The sequence below is a fragment of the Canis lupus genome, chromosome 22 (genome assembly GCF_011100685.1).
Source record: "Canis lupus familiaris isolate Mischka breed German Shepherd chromosome 22, alternate assembly UU_Cfam_GSD_1.0, whole genome shotgun sequence".
In the NCBI taxonomy this organism is placed as follows: domain Eukaryota; kingdom Metazoa; phylum Chordata; class Mammalia; order Carnivora; family Canidae; genus Canis; species Canis lupus.
Window position 1 is genome coordinate 29,451,981 of NC_049243.1, and position 21,688 is coordinate 29,473,668.

Here is a 21,688-nt window from a genome sequence, read left to right on the forward strand (position 1 = left end):
TGAGTGCAAAAACCTGGAAGGAAGAGGTGGTTATAGACCCTTTGAGAAGAGGAAGAGTTCATTGTAGCTAAAGTTAGAAAATAAGGTACAAAAAAAGAGACTTCAGACAGTGAAGAATGGGGCCTGAAAAGTAAAAAGGGACGAGAGCATCCTGGACCTTTGCATGTGGGTTCTAACAGTGTGAGCTTGAAAAATCATGTAAACTCCCAGACTCCCATTTTCTCACTGGTAAAAGGATATAATAAAAGCTATCTTGCCAGTTGCAATAAAGGTGAAGTACATTAAATCTTTTAGCATGTTTCTGATACATGATACTTTAAAAAAATTTTTACGATTAATCTTAAATTTATTTAGTAGAAAAATTCATCATTCATCATCACTATCAAAAAAAAGCTGCCTAAGGATCTTTCATGGATACATATTCCTTTTTTTTTTTTTTTTTTTTAAAGATTTTATTTATTAGAGAGAATGAGCAGGGGACGGGGCATGGAAGAGGGACGAGCAGACTTCCCATGGGTATGAAGGATGGAGACACAGAGTTCCATCCCAGGACCTTGAGATTCTGACCTGAGCTGAAGTCGGACACTTAACCGACTGAGCCACCCAAGTGCCCCTAAAGGCACATATACTAATTTACTCATTTTTCTTGATTGGCTAAAATTTTAGTGGCATTGTGAACATTTGGTGAGCTAATCAGAATTTTGTTATTTTATTATCCAATGTTTAGAAAAGCCAAAAGACTGGAATTAGAGGTTATAAGTCTGTTTATCCTGCTTGATGCAAACTGGATGGTTCTAATTGTGTTGAGATGGCTTTGCAAATGCATATATAGAATACTCTGTGGGTAGTTTGGAGATTTTTTTGGAATAGTTTTAAGATTGTTACTTTGAGTTTTCTCCCAGTTTTGTAAATTTAACTAAAATACATATGTGTATCAGTTCTATAGATTTTTTTTGTAACTTACAAACTATATATAACTGTTGTAAAAATAACACATTTTTTTTAAAACTGGAAAATGAAAAAGTTGAGTACACTACTCAAGCTAACTGCAGTCAATATTTTAGAGAATTTCCATCCAATCTTTCTCTATTTTCATAGGATAATTTTAAACAAAGGTTTTTGTTTTTGTTTTAATGATCAACATAGGACAGCTTCATGATTTAAAAAAGAAAAAGTGAGAGGTAAAAGTTGATGACCTTCTTCCTCACCCTTTCTCCACTTCCCAGAGGTAGTTACTATTAATAGCTGCTTTTGTTCTTTTTGTTCCCTATGATGACTTCCCGCGTGAGTCTTACAGCATTCTGGAGTCAGAGGATGTAACTAATGTACTTGATAGATATTGATTGAATTTTTTTTTATCAAGCTCATTTGATTAGCAATATGAGTAAAAAGTTAGAAAATGTGATTCCACTTCAAATTTACCCATTTTTATGTTAATTTAGTCATGTTTTCCTCAGTTTTTTCCTTATCAGCTCACTACAGTTGGTGCCTTTGATCTTGGTACTTTTCATAATGAACGGCTTTGGCTGACACGGAGTTAGTTTACAACAAAGGCCCTCTACTTCACAGTAATTTGCCAGTTTTATCCAGACTGTCAGTAAAATGTTTACTTGCTTTTGTGGCACAGTTGTGAAATTACTCTGTTATGTGTACCATCTTGTTTTATAATTTTATGACAGTATGACTTTTTGGGATATACAAAATTAACAAATAAATTAAAATCCTCTTATCTAGATTCATGATTCTTTCCTTTAGAGCTCCAAATCCTGGGCAGGTAGTAGTCTCCCATCCAAGTACTAATCAGGCTCGACCCTGCTTAGCTTCTGAGATCAGACAAGATTAGCATGTGCTCAGGATGGAATGGCCATAGGCTGGGCAGGTAGAATTCTGAGTTGATTAAATGAATGTCCGGTTTTAGATTAGGGGCCAAACATATCTTTCCTGTCTACTTAACATGACACAAATAAAAATGAATATATTTTAAATATATGTCCATAGCTTAATGGACATACATAGACATACAGATGGCAAGATTATATTTATTAAAATAGGAATGTAATCTTCAGTTCAACAAGTATAACTTGAGTGTTGGGTTTAGCCAGGTACAGTGCAAGGCAATGGGATTTAAAAAATGAATAAGACACAGTTCCTTCCCTTGGTCAATTTTAATTCTTTTTGGTTTCTAAATAAAACTGAATATTGAGAAGGGCATTAAGTAAGAATTTTGGAGAAAATGGAGAATGGAGAGAGAAGTAGTTTGGAGTACTTCGGTGAACTTAACTAAAGTTTGGACCCTTTAGATGAGGGGAATTAGATGAAGAATAGGTATAATACAGAGGAGTCCATTGATTTCTGTGGCCCCAGACTGTTGGAGATCATGTGACTTGATTAACTTAATAGATGTTGAGCTCATTCTGCCAAGAGAAGTTTTTAAAATCAGTATATTTCTTATTACATAAATCTAGGACCTTATTTTTGACCAACCATAATATCATTAATTAGAGTTTCTTTGCCAAGCAGAGAAGTATGGAGATATGGGGACTAGCTATTTAATTAGGAAGGTCTTTTCTTACAGAATTTGACTGTATGAGATGAATATCACTGTTTATTTAACATGGCATGGTTTCTATTAGTTTTTCAAGATCTCTATTGATGGTCCAAGTACATATGATCATTCTTTAGAGAGAAGGACCTAAGGCACTGTCTTATTTTCAAGTTTCAGATAATGTTAGACCAATAGATAACTTATAGTCTTTTTTTTTTTTTTTTAATTAAAGAAAGAGAAAGAGAGAGAGTGCACATTCCTGAGAGAGAAGGGTGGGAGCAGAAGGAGAGGGAGAGACAGAGAGTATCCTAAGCAGGCTCCATGCCCAGCGGGTAGCCAGATATGGGGCTAAGTCTCACATCCCTGAGATCATGACCTAAGCTGAAAAGAAGAGTTGGACGCTTAACCAACTTAGCCACCCAAGCACCCCATGATACATTTTCAATATGATTTTTTCCTCCTCTGCTCCTTTTTTTCTGTCATCTAAACCTTATTTTGTGATGGTGTACTTTTGTAAATCAACAGCTTCATTCAACCCAAACATTTATTAAGACTTTATTGTGAAATTGACATCATTCTCATTTTTTCTGTCTGCAATAGATTAGGGTCTGACATTTTATTTTCCTATGAAATCTTAAGAGTTTAAAAAACCACTAATCTTTTGCTACAGTTGTTTTGTTAAGTATGAGAGACAGTGATGTTGAGTAGGTTTCATTAAGTATTAGAGATCAGGAAGTAGTTTTCTTGTTATATCAAGCATTTTCTGCGTTCATACAATCACTGGACTTTTTTGCTATAGGTACTTTTTGCTTATTGATATAATTTGTGATAATCTGCCTATCTTTAAACCTCAAGCATCATCTTTGGTAAGTAGGATAAACTGTGTTGATCACCTAATATAATTCTTTATTTGCTAGAACTTAAATACATCTTTTTAAAAATCATGTACTGGAAATGAGTTTAACATATCAAGCAAGCTAATTTGTATGTGTTTGGGGAAGCCCTGGTTTATTATGTTCAATCTCAAAGTAATGGATTTTTAAAAAGGAAATTTGCTTAATATATTATAAATTGTTGATGTTTATTGATATAAATATATAGATGTCTTTTTCCACCATATTCATGGAAAACCTGCTTTACTTCATTCTTACCAAACCTCACTAATAATTGTCCCTTTCATTTGCTTTTATTTATTAGATATGCAGTAATTCATGTTCATTATTTCCCTGTTAACACTACAATTTTTGTTTGTTTGTTTTCAACCTTTACCAGTTTCTCAAACAATTAGGTCTACATCCTAACTGGCAGTTTGTCGATGTATATGGAATGGATCCTGAACTCCTTAGCATGGTACCAAGACCAGTGTGTGCAGTGTTACTTCTCTTCCCTATTACAGAAAAGGTAATTGTTAATTGCGATAATAAAGTTTCTGGTAAATGTAATGTTCTTTTTCAATGTTGAATTAAAAACATGCTATTCTTTAAGAACAAATGACTCCCTTCTTGCATAAAATGAGGAAATCTAAAAGATATCTTAAAAACCTAGTTTAGTTAAAGAAATGTTATTTAGATTTTGATTTATAGATTGAGAATAAAGCCCTGAGTTAGATTTTTAAACTCGGGTAGTACAGGGGCATCTGGGTGGTTCAGTGGTTGAGCGTCTGCCTTTGGCTCAAGGCAGGATCACGGGGTCCTGGGATCTGCCTTTGCTCTTCCTCTCTCTGTGTGTCTCATGAATAAAAAATAAAATCTTAAAAAAACCCAAAAAACAACTTGGGTGTAGTGCCAAGACTACCATTTTTGGATGTCTCTTTTTTTTTTGTCTCTTCTTTTTTAAAATATGATTACTTTGCCTCAGTGTGTTTTGGATATTGCATTTAATCACATTTTGATGTATATACTTTAGAAATATTAAATACTACAGTAATCCTAAATCTGCCTTAGAGAAGGTATAAAGAATATTCACAATTTTAGTATATAAAATATGTAATTGTATCCAATATATATGTAAAAAGAAATCTTTAAGGAGGTAAGTGTAACTAATGACAGGGGTTACATTTACAGAATAAACTCAGTATGTGTGGAAATCATTAAGTTGAAATATAGCTTAATTGGCAGATTTAGGATGTGCTGAGGATTATAATTAGCTGTTCTTATAGTTCTGTATTTAATTTCAAATCTCCATATTTCAGGCCTTTCTTCTAGAATGTCATATAGATATATGCATTATGAAGCCAGAACTTTTAAGTTCACTTTAAAACAGGTTTTGAGTCCATATCTTTCTTTTATTTTTAAATTTAGAAACAACAGGATACAGTCAGTAGTTGTGAAAAATGAAGAAATAATGTTTGAAAAGATGTGGGAGAAGTGACGTGTTGATAACTTGGTGACCATACTCAGCTCATCTTATTTTTCAGGAATAAATGGAGCCAAGTCCCATAGAAAATAAGAATCAGGGTTTGTTCAGTCCTAGAAAATTTTGGATAATTTTCTTTATGTCATAACTAATTAGCCTCAGTTCAATATGAAAAAATACTGAAATATTTGTCTTTTCTACTTAATATTCTACAAAACAAATAGTTGTGTTTTTTTTTTAAAGATTTATTTATTTATTTATGAGAGACAGAGAGAGAGAGAGAGGGGCAGATACACAGACAGAGGGAGAAGCAGGCTCCATGCAGGAAGCCCGATGCGGGACTCGATCCTGGATCCCAGGATCATGACTTGAGCCAAAGGCAGACGCCCAACTGCTGAACCACCCAGGTGTCCCCAAAACAAATTATTTAATCAAGGAAGGGATATTTATTCATACTTGCTGTTTATAACATAGAAGTTCAGAGTTAGAAATTTCTTATTGATTATCCATTATTACACTAAACTTTTTAATGGTGAGGTTGTAATTATTCTGAAATTTGAGGAGTTAGGACACTTAAGTTTACTCTCCTTTTGTCCAGTATTATTATTATTTTTTGATTACTAAAGTAAGCCAATAAATAGCTATCCCAGGACCCCAATTGGTTTTTTTTTTTTTTTAAGATACTATTTATTCATGAGAAACAGAGAGACAGAGAGAGAGAGACAGAGAGAGAGGCAGAGACACAGGCAGAGGGAGAAGCAGGCTTCATGCAGGGAGCCTGACATGGGACTCGATCCTGGGTCTCCAGGATCAGGCCCTGGGCTGAAGATGGTGTTAAACCGCTGAGCCACCTGGGCTGCCCCCCAGGACCCCAATTGTAAGGAACAATAACAAGAAAAAAAAGAAAAAAAGTTTGCTTATAGCTCAGGATTTCTTAGTTGGTGTGACAAATGTGAGTTTTTGGTCTGAATTGGAAATTTCCTAAAACATTGAGTTTTATGACCTACTTTTTTTAAAATTTATTTTTATTTTTTTATTCACTTTTTAGAATTAGAGAATAAATTGGATTTGGTCTTCATTTATTGGGTCATCATTATTTTAAAAAAGCATGTTGTTCTTATCGGTAGGACTCTTCATTTAGTGGATCTCCAGTACTGAAAAGCTCATTCTCTCTATTGCTAGAAAGAACACAATTCTAACATATTAAAGTGGAAAATATAATGGCATCTGCCAGTTTTGGTTGTCTTTATAATTTTTTACATTCCTATTTCAGTTCATAAGTGACATATTAAAGTCACTCAAAAGGTATCTAGAGAATATTTTAGGAGATACAGAGTATTTTAGGCTTCTATTTTTTTAATTCTATTTATTTGAGGGTGAGAGAGAGAGAGAGAGAGAGTACAAGAAGGGGAGAGAGAGAAGCAGACTCCCCAATGAGCAGAGATCCCAATGGAGGGCTCAATCGCAGGACCCTGGGAACATGACCTGAGCTGAAGATAGACACCAAACTGACTGATCCACCTGGGCATCCCATCAGGCTTCTATGTTCTAATTTAGAAATTGATTATGTAGTTGCAAATGGCTTAATCATGCTAATACCAAAAGGACTGTCATGGATACCTCATAACTCTTTATATAAAGTTAATTTTGGTGTTTTAAGTGTGGGTTTAAGTATATGTTTACTAACCAATGAATTGCAAGTGAAGAGGCTATACATTTATTTCTAATATTTTTGTATATCTTGACCATGTGTTTTCATTTCAGTCTACTATTAATAACTTTTCTTTTTTTCCCTTATACTTGCTATGTATCATTTTAGGATTTTTCTGCTTAAACCTTAAATCTTGAGAAGTTACCAATCTTATTTTCCTTTAACAAGGAACATTGATATTAAACAACAGCAGAAAATTAAACTGTATGACCATATAAATATTTCAGTGTAAGGTTAATATGTTGAACCTTTTCCAGTTTTTATCAATTAAACTTACATGAATGAATTAGTCATACAGCATTTATTCTGAAAATGTAACTTAAAAATTTGACTTAGAAGCACATTCATAAAAATTATTATTTAAGGCATATAAACACTTGTTGTTAGAAGCAGTTTCTTAATTATGAGTTAACTGCAGACATCATTTGTTTCCTTAATTGCAAGGATCAGACGACATTTTCTGGAGAGGACCAGATAATAAAGGTTTTCAACTTTGTGGGCCTATAGAGTCTCTCTTAAAACTATTCTACTTAAACAAAAAACAAAAAAAAAACTATTCTACTTTGCTTTTTAGTGTGAAAACAGCCATAAACAATACAAAACTAAAACTTTTCTTATGAGAACAGGCAATGGGCCAGATTTGGCCTACAGGCTGTAGTTTTGCAGATGTCCTACTCTATTGAAATCTGAAATTATAGAACAAAACAATAAAATTATCTTTCTGTCCTCTCCCAGCACTCACTCCTCCTTCATTTTTTAACCTCTTTATTATTTTTAGCCTCTTTTTACAATTAGGAAAATGAGACTTATCAAATAATAATGACAGGAAATAATGACAAAGTCAAGACGTGGGCTCAGTGGTCAAGTGTAGAACCCACATTTCTGGCATTTATTATTATACCATATTGTCTTTATAATCAGTTATTATAGATAATAGTGAATATTTGTTATGAAATAATATGCTTATATCATATGAATTTTGTTAATACAGTATGATTTAACAATATAGAAATATAAAAAATAGAGGATTTCATTGTAAAAAGAGATAAAAATCCTCCCGTGATCTCATGTCCCAGAGATAACCAACCTGTTAAATTTTTGTATACCCTTTTAAATTTTTCAACGCATATATGAAGTAGATATTTTAAACATTTTTTTAAATCAAAAAACATTTAAAGATTTTATTTATTCCTTTGAGAGAGAGAGAGCAAGGGAGCATGGGGTGGGGAGGAGCAGAGGGAGAGGGAGAAAGAGAAGCAGGCTCACCATTGAGCAGAGAGCCCAACTTGGGTATTGGTCCTAGGACTCCAGGATCATGACCTGAGCTGAAGGCAGATGCTTAACAGGTTAAGCTACCCAGGTGCCCCATAAATTTTTTTTTTTTTTGAGAGATAGAGGGAGTGTGCCTGCGTGCAAGTGAGCTTGTGCGCACGCTTATGTGCACATGAACAGATCGGGGAGGGGCAGAAGGAGATAGAGAATCTTAATCAGGCTTCATGCCCAATGCAGAGTCTGACATGGGGCTCTATCTCACCAACCTTGAGATATGACCTGAGCCAAAATTAAGAGTCAGAGGCTTAACTGACTGAGCCACTACGTGCCCCTATAAAGTAGATATTTTAAAAACATAAATGAGAATCATATTAATTATATTGACCTAGAACCACTGTATAATCACGGACAAATTTCTGAGTCAGACTTCGTACTTTTTTTAAGTGCCTTATAGTATTCCATTAAGACATGCCATAGTATGTTAACCAAATCCCTGCTGATGGATATTTAGAAGTTTCCCAGTTTTATGTTTGAGTACTTTATAATGTATTATATTCCTATGTAGATTATTGACTTTTTTTTAATAGTATGAAGTATTCAGAACAGAGGAGGAGGAAAAAATAAAATCTCAGGGACAAGATGTTACATCATCAGTATATTTCATGAAGCAAACAATCAGCAATGCCTGTGGAACAATTGGACTGATCCATGCTATTGCCAACAATAAAGACAAGATGCACTTCGGTAAATAATTTTGTATTACTGCTTGCCCCCTACACACCCCTTAAGTTAGAAGTTAACTTATTGAGCAGTAGGTGGAGCTGTAGTTCTTTCTTTTAAAGTATTAAATGAAACATTTTCTTCTCTTCTTTCTTTAATGGGAGTGTATATAGCATAGAAGAAATACTAATCTTTCCCATTCTGTTATATTATTGATAAACAGGTTTAACAAAGCCTATCATTTATCTCAGTTTTCTTAAATTCCCAACTTACCAGTGAAGGGGTTTTTACCTGAAAAAGTTAGCATGCTTCTAGTCTTTTCATGTATTAGTTTCTTTGAGATAGCAAACCTTCTCAATTTTATCTTTAATATTCTCAGAATCTGGATCAACCTTGAAAAAATTCCTGGAGGAATCTGTGTCAATGAGCCCTGAAGAACGAGCCAGATACCTAGAGAACTATGACGTCGGTACCTTCTTTCTGTCTTGATCTCATTTATGGGCAAAGTTTTGTGGGATTGTAGATTTTGGGGGTTTGTCTTAAAACTGTAGTTCTCAGCAATTGCAGATTTTATTGTGTCTATTAAAAAAAGATCTTTGGTACTTCACGTAAAATTACTTGAAATATCCATAAGTGTTGATAAATTGCCACTTCTTTTTTATATCCAGAGCTGAATGAGAGGAAAAAAGTTTGATTTACAAATTTAAAAAAATATTTTATGATTGACACTAGCTTACCGTTCCCTCCCTATTATAAATATATGCCTTGCCAATACCCTATGTGTCTTTCACTGGGAATTTGGAACAGGCTGAAGATTAGTGGAAAAAACAAAGGTTTAAAGGTAGATGCTAGACCATAATTAAGCTCTTTTATCCTCTTAGTAATGTTTTTGCATGTGTGAAGACACAGGCCACACAGTCTACTTTTAAACGATGGTACCATTTCATAGAATTGTTTTAGAGAGGCATTTAAATTTCACTGTATTTGAGATCTATTTTCCTTTTTCAAAAGGAAAAGTCTTTTTACCTTTTAGTAACACTATTAAGTAGATGGTAAATTCTTTGAAATTAGAAGTGGTGTAGCATACAGATTATTTGGCTAGAAAAGCCTTAGAGTTTGTACTCAATAAATTCATTGATTTGATTATGTTGTTTTAGCATTCTTATAAACGGTGATTATCTTAAATTGTTTTTTCTTAAAAAAACCTGCAGATTTCATGAAACATCTTTATTTTACACAAAAGTAAAATAAACAACATAAGAGTAATCCCACTAATGAGAGGTAGCCATCATTATTAATATTTTTATAGGGAGTATTATGTATGTACACAATTTTTAAAACAAAAGTTTGATCACGCTGTAATACTGTTTTATAACTTGCTTTTTTCACTTAACTTATCACAAACGTATTACATACCAGTAAGTATATATTTGACATCATCATTTAATGGCTGCATAGCTTTCCATTGTACAGTATTTTATTTTACCAATAAATTATTGTTGGAAATTTAATGTTTTCCCCTTTATTCACTATTTAAAAAAATACTACAAGGTATATTATTGTAGCTAAATCTTTGCAAATATCCTTAATTATATATACTTATGTGTATAGTTCTGTGTAAATACATAAATTCCTAGAACAGAAATTGCTGGATCAACCAGTTTGCATGTTTTCAAGGCTTTGATACTTATTGCCAAATTGCCATTCATAAAGGTACTTTCACCCGAAGTTTACTACTTTTGCCCATTTTCTTCATCTTTGCTAATTGTGGGTATTTTAAGGGCATTTTTTTTTTAAGTTCAGAAAACTAAAATCTCTAGCTTCTGATAAATGCATGCTTTTTGCTCCACGTTTTTAAAGTGCTGACTGAAGCTGCATGATTAAGCAAAACTACAGCCAGAGCTGCAGAGGAGCATGTAACCTGGAGAAACAGATGAGATAAGCTTTTTCAGTCTCAATCTGTGAGATGCTTACTTTATTCCAGTCCCAGTTGAATAAAGTGTTTAACGTTAATTCTAACAAGTAATTTAAATGACTCCCACTTGACATCTGGAAATTACAAATAATTAGATATTCAGTTGCTTCAGTCTGTAGGGATTTGTGGGTTGGACACTACCATTCATTTCGTTACTCAGAAATCATTCTTAAGTATTTAATATTAAACTGTTCCTAAATTTCTTCCAATTTGTTATTTCTTAACAAAGCTTTCAATGTTAAAATTTAGCACTGTTGTTTCCTTTTAAAAATCTGGATATAGTCATTTTTTCCTATTGACATCTTGTGTTCTTGTTACAGGCTATTCGAGTCACTCATGAGACCAGTGCCCATGAAGGTCAGACTGAGGTATTTCACGTTTTTCAAAACTTTCCTGGCCATATGTAAGTTTAACTGCAGTGTTGTTGGATGGCATGTAGTTTTAGAAAATCACTTGAACTTTTTTTCCCTTTGAGGGAATCCGCTCATGTAAAAGTAGTTAAGAAATAGCACAAGAACATTTATGAATAAGCTATTAGTAGGCACTTGGCTATTGGCTATCTCAGTCTGTCTGATCATTTGGACAGATTGCAGATTATGGGCTGGTTGCTTTGGCTAACAAGTGGCCTGCATTTTCCGTATTAGATTCTTCTGACTTATGCAAGCGTTTTGAGAAAAATGCCTGCATTATAGTACAAGTAGATGAATGTGTAGGATTTTCAAGACTCTTCAATCATGCCCAACTTCCAGCAAAAAAGTCCCATCATTCTCTTTGCTCAATAAATCTGTTGTGGGGCAATATGATGATTCTTAACATCTTCATTCTGTTAGTTGTTCTTCACCCAGGTCACCTCTCCTCTACTTTCTTTGCCTCTTTTTTTGTTCTATTGGTTTCCCTCATTCCCTCTTCCATTTCTTTTCCTTTGCTCCAAGCCTCATGCTCCCATTCCTGCAGGAAGTTTGTCAAAAGGTATTTCAGTCAAAATGGATAAAGTTGCTTAGTAAACCTACAACGCATTTTAGCACTAACTCCAGAGAATTAGAGATTTTCTTCTTTCTTATCCATATGTGACTTGAAGCCATATGTTTTCACGTACAAAGATCATATTGCTTTTATGTTTTAAAAATACTTGAAAAAATGCCTGAAAAGTACCTGTTTTATTTTTATTTTTATTTTTATTTTTTAAAGTACCTGTTTTAAAAATACTGTTCTTAAATATTTTTACTGTCTTCAAAAAGTTTTTTTTAAAGGAAAAAACAATTCAATATTATTATGTAACTGCAATTTTTCATAGATTGAACTGGATAACTGAGTGTTTATAATAAAGCCATCTAGGAATTTAAACACTAATTCCCCCTGTAATTTATGCCATCTTGGTTGTTCTCAGGTTCTGTTTTTAGAGGTGTGGACTATTGCTTTTTAACTAAGTTTTCTCTCACGTGCACGCACACACACGTGCCATCTCTAAATGACTGTAACACCAGATTAGAAATTAATAAAATATTCCCTTTTTAAATTGTTTTGTATGATCCTAGCATGTTTTTAATATTCACTATAGCTTTGCTTTTTTGTTTATATATTTACAGTATTAAAATTAGCAATGATGATGATCAGCATGAGATTACTATAAAATATGAAGATAGTTATTTGTAATAAAGCTATTAAATGCTTTAATACATTTACTTTAAAAGTTTTGTCTTTGCAATACCTTCTCTTGCCCTCTTTTTTGCAGCTTTATCCATATTATGGCTTCAATAACTCTGTAGGTGATGTTCACAACTTTTTGCAGACCTAAATTCCACTTTTTCTACTATCGGATTGCCTTTTAGACATCATCTGAGTGACCACCACTATTTTAGAATGCACTTGTCCTTGTTTGAGTATTTTAAACTTTTTCCTTTATTTTTCCTGTTTCTTGTAACACTTGCATCATACATTTTCCCCATTATCACTAGTCTAATATGAATTTATTTAATTTCTTCCTGGAAGATCAGTTTCTAATGTAGATTCTTAATTCTTAATCTTTATTCCAATACTTATTCATTTTTACACAGTTCTCCTGGGTTACCTTTCCTGAAATGTAATTTGAATTATTTTGGGTACTCAAATTTTTCTTTATTTTTTTTGTTTTGTTTTAATTTTAAATGTGTAGAAAGGAGTGATTTTCAAGGTGAGGTAGGGGTAGAAGTTAGAATTTTCTGGACAGCTTTTCCTAAATTTACTCTCAGAAGAATTGATTGCTTTTGCATTAATCAATCAATCAATCAAGAATTGATTATTTTGCATCTCCTATAATCACTACCAGAGTAGTCTTATTTTTTATGTGTATCATAGCCCCAAAGTATATTGGGGTAAAAAAAGAAAAGTATTTGAGAACCATTCCCCAAGGATATACAATAAATTTCAGCCTCTTTAACCTAGCTGTAGTCAAGGTTTTTCTAACCATTGTCCTAACTTTTCAACAGTATTTTTTTTTAAATATTTCTCTCTTGCTGTTCCTCACTTTATTGTTGCTATGCTTTACCTCTTGCAGTTTACTCTTGCTAAAAGTATTCCTTCGTGAATCTCTGCTCTTCCTACTTCTATCCATTCTTCAAGATTTGGCTTAAGTACTATCTTCTGCATGAAACAACTCGTTCCTTCTATGGACTCCTTTATATGACTTCTATTATTTGCATTTAGCTACCTTCATATTCTTTTTCATTTATTTAAGATGTATGTCTTTTCCCTTTAACCCCCACATTTGAACAGTCCTAAAATTAAGAGAAATTTTTACAGTTTAATGTCGTAATTTACTTGGCAGCTTTCCTTGCTTGGCTGTGCATAAAGTGACACACCTCATCACAACTGGGTACCTTTGATTTGATGAAATGTGGTGTCATATCTACCTTGCTGTGACTCTGAGGCCTAGGAATGGTATCTGGTTCATTTGGTCATGCTCCAGAATATCCACCACCAGTCCTTGCACGTGAGCACAATACATATTCATTATTTCAACCATAGTTCCCTCAGAACTATCTTTACTGGTGTAAGAATTTTTTTTTTTTAAGATTTATTTATTCATGATAGACGTAGAGAGAGAGACAGAGAGAGAGACAGAGAGAGAGACAGAGACCCAGGAGGAGGGAGAAGCAGGCTCCGTGGGACTCGATCCCGGGACTCCAGGATCGCACCCTGGGCCAAAGGCAGGCGCTAAACCGCTGAGCCACATAGGGATCCCCTACTGGTGTAAGAATTTAATAACAAAAATAAAAAGTCATGTTTTTTCCATAGTCCCCTGTGTAAATAAGACATATCCATTAGTCATTGTTCTTCAGTAGGGTACTATTAACATTTTGGGAAAGATTTCAGTTCTGAGAGAACAGAAACCCACAGCATACATTTTCTAATCTATTATGAACCAGCTTAAAACTTTTGCACCAGGTACTATTTTTGTGATCACCTCATTTTAGGTTCATTTACCATCTCTGGGCTTAAGAGTTTTTTGACATATTATTATCTCCATTGTTTTATAGTCTAGCATACTGGTTTTTGGCAGTTCCTGGAAAAAAACTAAGTCTTTCTGATTTGTATTTGTTTGCTAGGGCTGCCATAACAAAATATCACAAACTTGGTGGCTTAAACAACAGAAACTTTTTTTCTCACTGTTCTGGAGACTAGAAGTCAGTATCATTGTGCCATTAGGGTTGTTTTCTGGTGAGCCTCTTCCTGGCTTGTAGATGAGTACTTTCTTACTGTGTCCTCCCCTGACCTTTCCTCTCTGTGCATGTAATGAGAGGGTGAGAGAAAGAGAGAGAGAGATGGATCGATCGATCAATTGATCTCTATTGATCGATCTCTGGTATCTCCTCTTCTTGTAATGACACCAGTCCTATCCAGTTAAGAGTCCCACATTATTAACTTTAATTACATCTTAGAAGACCCTAACCCCAAATACAGTCACACTGGAGTCAGGGCTTCAACATAAGAATTTTGGGGGAGCATAGTTTAACCTATCACACCATCTTTGTGCTTTCAATGGACTCAGTACTCTTCTGGATATTTCCCTCCTGTTTTTATGGTTGGTACCTTCTCATCTATGAGGTCGCTCCTTAAAAGTCATTTTTTCAGGGACGCCTGGGTAGCTCAGCAGTTGAGCGTCTGCCTTTGGCTCAGGGCATGATCCTAGTTCGGGGATCAAGTCCCCACATCAGGCTCCCTGTGAGGAGCTTCTCCCTCTGCCTAGGTCGCTGCCTCTCTCTGGTCTCTCATGAATAAATAAATAAAACCTTAAAAAAAGTCATTTTTTCAAAGGGCTTTTCTTTTATCACTGTTAAGTACATCCACCTCTGTGAATTTTCTGTCATAAAGTCCTGGCACTTTTAAATTATCTTATAATAAGGCTGTTTGTTTCTTCTGTTTACTTACTAGACGGTAAGTCCCATGAGGGCATGGGCCTTGTTGGTCCCATTCACCTTGAATACCAGGACAGTGCTTGGTATGTGTAGGCATTTATGAGAAATTACATATATAAAGGTAAGGAGCACAGGATATAGGTTTGTATGCCGACTCCACTACTAGTAGCTTAGGCAAGATACTTTCCTCAGTATAAAGTGGAAATAGTAGCATCTACCTTATGGGATTGTTGTGAAGATGGCTGAGTTAACCATATAAAGTGCTTAGAATAGTCCCTGGCATGTAATGAACCTTCAATAAATATTAGGTGGTAATTTTATTAGGCATTCAGAAAGATGAATACAGATGACAGAGGATGAGGCAGAGGAAGAAGTAATAGGGTGAAGCCAGATCAAGGAGGAGGCTTGGATTTTATAGGAAATAAGGAGACACTAAAGATGGTGTGTTTCGTTTTCAGCATATTGAGCTTAAGGTGAGTTTTTGGGTCATCTGTGTAGAAGTTGGATATGGAGCCTAAAGCTTTGGGGAGATATCTGAAATCTTTTGTATTTGAGTAGTAGTTAGAACCTTGAGAATTCTATAGAGGGAGAATAGTGGTGGACCACAATAAATCCCCATGGCATGTTAGTGTTAAAGGAGTGGTTAGAGGAAGAGGAGCCAGTAATAGCAGTGTAATTGCAATGGTAGTTGTTATTGACATCGTTGGTACCCTGTCAGAACATGTTCATGGAGTAGAGCAGGCAGGAGCCTTAGTGCATGTAGAGATTTGTAGCCTAAATGAGAAATCAGTAAGTTAAGCCACTCAGATACAGTAGTGTTTTCAGGAGACTGGCCTTAATGTGCTACTATACACCAGTTGTCTGTTTACTTGTATGGTTTTCTCTGTTCCACCATCCCACCATGAGCCTCAGGCAGTCTTTGGCTATTCCAGAAATTTGGACAGTAGCCCCACCTCACTTATATTTCATTAACTTATACTGAAAATTATTGCTTTCATTTTTCATTTAAGATAAAAGAACACTAAGATATGAGGAATTTAAATTATGTGTTTTTAAAATTGTGAACAAGTATCAGTGATACATTAATGGAAGCAATCTTCAAGTCCAATGTGAAGAAAAAAAAATCCAAAAAAGTATTTAATTTGCCGTTAAACTGTACTTTTATTTCATTGATGCTTATCTAAAAAGCAATTTCTAAAGTCTGTCATTTGTCCATATTAGTCTAGGAGCCAGTCCAGATAGAAGTGGAGATCTTCTGATAATTTATTGTTTAACTTTTTACAGAAGAATAAATTTATTTTACTGCTCAGAACCCTCCATTCAAATTTATAATAATAATGAAAAGTAATAGAAACTGGCACTGTTGCTTTATTTATTTTTTTTAAGATTTTATTTATTTATTTATGAGAGACACACAGAGAGAGAGAAAGAGACATAGGCAGAGGGAGAAGCAGGCTCCATGCAGGAAACCCAATGTGGGACTCAATCCTGGGACTAAGCCAAAGGCAGACGCTCAACTGCTGAGCCACCCAGGTGTCCCTTTATTTGTGGTTTTAAATAAACATGCCAATATGGAAAGTATAGCAAAAAATGATTTTTGATTTACATATATTTACTTCCAATCTTTTCTTTAAAATTTATCTTTTTTTTTTTTTTAAAGATTTTATTTATTTATTCATGACAGACAGAGAGAGAGAGGCAGAGACACAGGCAGAGGGAGAAGCAGGCTCTACGCAGGGAGCCCGACGTGGGACTCGATCCCAGGTCTCCAGGATCACACCCCATGCTGAAGGCGGCGCTAAACCGCTGAGCCACCGGGGTTGCCCTTTTTTTTTTTTTTTTTTTTAAGAGAGGCAGAGAGAAGCAGGAGGGGAGGTCAGAGGAAGAGGGACAGAGGGAATCTTAAGAAGGCTCTTGTGTCTTTAAGGACCTCTTTTTTACATCAGTGGAGATGGCCTCAGAAATAACCCTTGTCTGTGTTGAATTCTATTTTTAAATTTTGGCATGTTTGATAGAAGGAAATAATAAGTTTGATGGCTAATGACAGTTCAAACATCTTTTTAAAAAATATTTTATTTATTTATTCATGAGAAACACACACACACACACAGAGGTAGAGACATAGGCAGAGAGAAGCAGGCTCCATGCAGGGAGCCCGATGTGGGACTCGATCCCGGGACTCCAGGATCACGCCCTGGGCCAAAGGCAGACGCTCAATTGCTGAGCCACCCAGGTGTCTCTCAAACATCTTTAGTAAAAGTTTATAGAGTGAATTTAAATCATGAAGTTAAGTTATAACTTATTTATGATGAAATATGTAATAATGTATTTTGGTTAGTTTTGTCCTATAAGAGGAAGTTCATAGATAAGCAATAAATAAGTTGTGATTTCAAGTATGTGTTCATATATGTATACATAGTTAAAATATATGTGTGTGTGTGTGTGTGTGTGTGTGTATTTAATTGGCTTTTTGGCCCAATCAGTTGCAGACTATCAATGGAGAAAACTGTCAGGTTTCATTTTCGTTTGATGTAGAAGTATAGTTTGCATGGCTTCATTTTACTCTGCAGTACAATTCTGAGTGATTTTGATTATGTTACAATTAGGGTAAATTAAGATGTTCGTTCACATTTATTTCTTTTCTTTAAGGATTTTTCTTCTTTCCCGTCTTTGAAAGAAGCTAAACTTAGTTCTTATATAAAGTACAATTTAAGTTCCTAATATTCTTGGAGGAATCAGACGGAAACATAAATGGAACTCTGATGAAAAGCATGCTTTTTAAGCTGTATAGTCCACTTTTGTTAAGAAATCTGAAATTTCACTTTCCGATCTTTTTTCTCCATTTACTTTTCCATACCTCATTTTCTTTATTCCATTACAAGAAGACTTAGGGTAAATCTCTTTTTGGGCAACTTCATTTTATTTCATTCTTAAGGTTAAGAAATTCTGGGAAGCCCGGGTGGCTCAGCGGTTTAGTGCCCTGCCTTCAGCCCAGGGTGTGATCCTAGAGTCCCGGGATCGAGTCCCACATCGGGCTCCCTGCATGGAGCCTGCTTCTCCCTCTGCCTGTGTCTCTGCCTCTCTCTCTCTCTCTCTCTCTCTGTGTGTGTGTCTCTCATGAATAAATAAATAAAATCTTTTTTAAAAAAAAAAAGTTGAGAAATTCTCTGGAACTCCTATTTTAGCTCCCTATAACTTTTGCCTCCACCTCTCTTCTGTCTTTTTTAATTGTTGTTTTTCCTTCTGCATATCATCACCCAGATAGAGACATGTTTTTAAAGTATATGTAAAATTGAGTGGGGGAGCTGAGTTTTGAAGGAGGGAGTACAAATTAGAATTAGTCATAGTTGGGAAAATGTTATTGGAATGGTTTTTGTTTCTCTATTTTCTTTAATTTAAATTCAATTTAGTTAACATGCAGTGTATTACTAATTTCAGAGGTAGAAATTGGTAATTCATCAGTTGCATATAACATCCTATGCTCATTATACCAAGTACCCTCCTTAATGCCCATCACCCAGTTAACCCCATCTCCCCATCCTCCACCCCTCCAGCAACCCTTTGTTCCCTCTAGTTCAGTCTTTTGTGGTTTGCCTCCTTTGTTTTTATCTTATTTTATTTTCCCTTCCCTTCTTCTAGGTTCATCTGTTTTGTTTCTTAAATTCCACATATAAGTAAAATCATATTTGTCTTTTTCTGACTGACTTAATATCACTTAGCATAATACTCTCTAGTTCCATCCATGTGGTTGCAAATGACAAGATTTCATTCTTTTTGATGGCTGAGTAGTATTCAAACACTAACACCATGTCTCCAAGCATGTAATTCAGTTCTTTATCCACCTAAAAAAAATGCTATATAGATTAAATTAGTTGTTGAAGGCTAAGAAATATAATTACTACTCCATCCTATTTATACTTTTTCTCCCCTCTTCTTAGGTTGACAAGTGCTTTGTCCTAAAGTGGATCAAAATATTATTTTCTTTCTTTCATTATCATCATCATCTTGTTTATTTATTTATTTATTTATTTATTTATTTATGATTTTTTTTGACAGTCTGGGGGTTTTGGAAATAGAGATATTAAAACCATTACTTATTTTAAAGGAAAATTCTTAAACTGAACTCATGAGTTTACTCTTTCAAATCTGACCAGCTGTAACCCTTCTGTGTAAAAATGTCTTCAGCAATAAACATAGAGTCAAGGTTAGGTTTGGGGATGGTGAGATTTTTCTGTTTGTTTTGTTTTAAACCAGAACTTTCCAAAACAGAGGATAATGCTAGGATTTAAGAGTGTTTCATTTTAATAAATGAGAACCTGTTCTCATGTTGCAAAAAGAAAAAGCATTTCTGGAAATTAGTTTGGCCAGCTTAACAATGGTAAACTTGAATTTAATGTAGCATGTACAGATACAAGTCATTATACTCTTAGAGATTTCTGACATGGAGAATTGTAAATTGAAGCGAGATGACATAGTTGTTAAAACCAATAGAGGAAAAGTCTTTTAAGAATATCTTAAAACCTGTGGGCAAATTGATTTCTTAGGTAAGCAAAATGAATAAATTTGCCATCATACAGATTTTCCATGAACTATGTAATAGTATTTTGTATATTTTGATACCTAGCCTGTGTTTCAATTTTACTTTTTTGCCAGCTAAACATGGGTACACTGTAGGAAAATTTACATCTCTTAGATCAATCTGGTTTTACTTTTCTATTTTAAATTTGGACCTTATATTTAATGTAATCCAATGTATTGTGTTGAAATTTACTGAAAAAATACAGAAGTCCACTTAGAGTTATTTTATAATTTTGATTTTAAACTTTTCAAGTTAAAAATTTTCATGTTTTATATTTGCATACATGTTCTCACAAATGTGCACACATGTGCTCATACATGTATGTACACACCTTTATATTTTACTCCTTTTCATAGCATTTGGCAGCCCTAATTTTTTTTTTATCCATGTGCCATTTTTTAGACTCCGTGATATTTCTAACATCTGAAAGGGCATATACATCCAGGAAATAACTGTTAAATTTAATTGTGATCAAATATGTATTTTACCAAAGTGCCTAGGTGGCTTAGTCAGTTTTGCGTCTGCCTTAGGCTTGGGTAATGATCCCCCAGGGTCCTGCTCGGAGAGGAGCCTTCTCCCTCTCCCTTTGCCTGGCACTTTTCCGTGTGCTCTTTGTCAAATATGTAAATAAATTTTTTTTTTTTTTTTTTTTTAATTTTTATTTATTTATGATAGTCACACACACAGAGAGAGAGAGAGAGGCAGAGACACAGGCAGTGGGAGAAGCAGGCTCCATGCACCGGGAGCCCGATGTGGGATTCGATCCGGGGTCTCCAGGATCGCGCCCTGGGCCAAAGGCAGGCGCCAAACCGCTGCGCCACCCAGGGATCCCCGTAAATAAAATCTTTTTTTAAAAAAGTACATATTTTATCAGCAGGTCAATAAAAGGAATCATGATTTCTAATGACCATACAATGAGAAGCTAAAGTGATTTTTTTAAGTTGAATTTAATTTTTTGGGCAGCCCAGGTGGCTCAGCGGTTTAGTGCCGCCTTCAGTCCAGGGCCTGATCCTGGAGACCCGGGATCTAGTCCCATGTCGGGCTCCCTGCCTGGAGCCTGCTTCTCCCTCTGCCTGTGTCTCTGCCTCTCTCTCTCTCTCTCTCTCTCTGTGTGTGTCTCTCATGAATAAATAAATAAAATATTAAAAAAAAAAAAGAATTTAATTTTTTTTAGTATTTTATTCCCATTTCTACCCTGTAAAAAGGAGGAGATTGTGAAGACAGTGCATGTTGTTTTCTACTAGAGATGCACAAATATTGTAGGTTTTGGAGCCAAAAAATTCTCAATGTGAGATAACTAGGGATGTTTGGAACATTAGGCATCATTTTGGGTGCCACAATGTCAATTGAGGAAGTTTTCTTTTTAACTCTTTAGTGTCATTTATGGGTGAATACAATGGAAATTGAGGTGTTTAGTAGCTTCCAAATATTCTCATCTTCTTAATTCTCACTGCTTTTGAAAGTATGTTTGCCATCTTATTTCAATGATAGTTACTATTTACTGAATGCATCCTATATGGCAGGCATTATACTAAGGGACAGGTGTACCCTACTCTAGTCCTGTAAACTCCTTAAGATCTCCGTATGTTATTTTATTTTACAAATGGGAAAACTACGAAGTAACTTGTTCAAGGTCACATAGCTAGTGGGTACTGACCATGCTCTAAAGGCAATAGAATGTGTACGTAAAACTGCTAACACAAAAAAGAAGAAAGAGGATTTTTAATTTTAAAGTTTTGTCCTAAAAGCAAAGTTAAACACAGCTAATAATTTTTTAATTTAAATTCAATTAATTAACATATAGTGTATTATTAGTTTCAGAGGTAGAATTTAGTGATTCATCAGTCTTATATAACATGTAGTGCTCATTATATCACATGCCCTCCTTAATGTTCATCACCCAGTTACCCCATGCCCCCACCCACCTCCCTTCCAGCAAGACTCAGTTTGTTTCCTGTGATTAAGTCTCTTATGGTTTGTCTCCCTCTCTAATTTCATCTTGTTTTATTTTTCCTTCCCTTCCCCATGCTCCTCTGTTTTGTTTCTTAAATTCCCACATATGAGTGAAATCATATAATTGTCTTTCTCTGATTGACTTATTTCTACAGCTAATAATTTAATGCAAATATGTAATGCA

At 34.7% G+C, this 21,688-nt stretch overlaps 1 protein-coding gene across 4 annotated transcripts in view; it reads left to right on the forward strand.

The window, feature by feature from the left end:
• UCHL3 (ubiquitin C-terminal hydrolase L3) overlaps positions 1-21,688 on the forward strand; it is a 107,443-nt gene that overhangs the window by 63,518 nt on the left and 22,237 nt on the right. For 3 of the 4 annotated variants that reach the window (XM_038569757.1, XM_038569756.1, XM_038569758.1), the window contains exons 3-6: positions 3,818-3,946; positions 8,471-8,627; positions 8,983-9,068; positions 10,899-10,946. In XM_038569757.1, coding sequence (XP_038425685.1) covers positions 3,872-3,946; positions 8,471-8,627; positions 8,983-9,068; positions 10,899-10,946 — 366 coding nt within the window. In that variant the 5' untranslated portion in view covers positions 3,818-3,871. Of the gene's footprint in view, positions 1-3,344; positions 3,412-3,817; positions 3,947-8,470; positions 8,628-8,982; positions 9,069-10,898; positions 10,947-21,688 lie in introns of all 4 variants that reach the window. The other variant, XM_038569759.1, reaches the window with a different exon arrangement.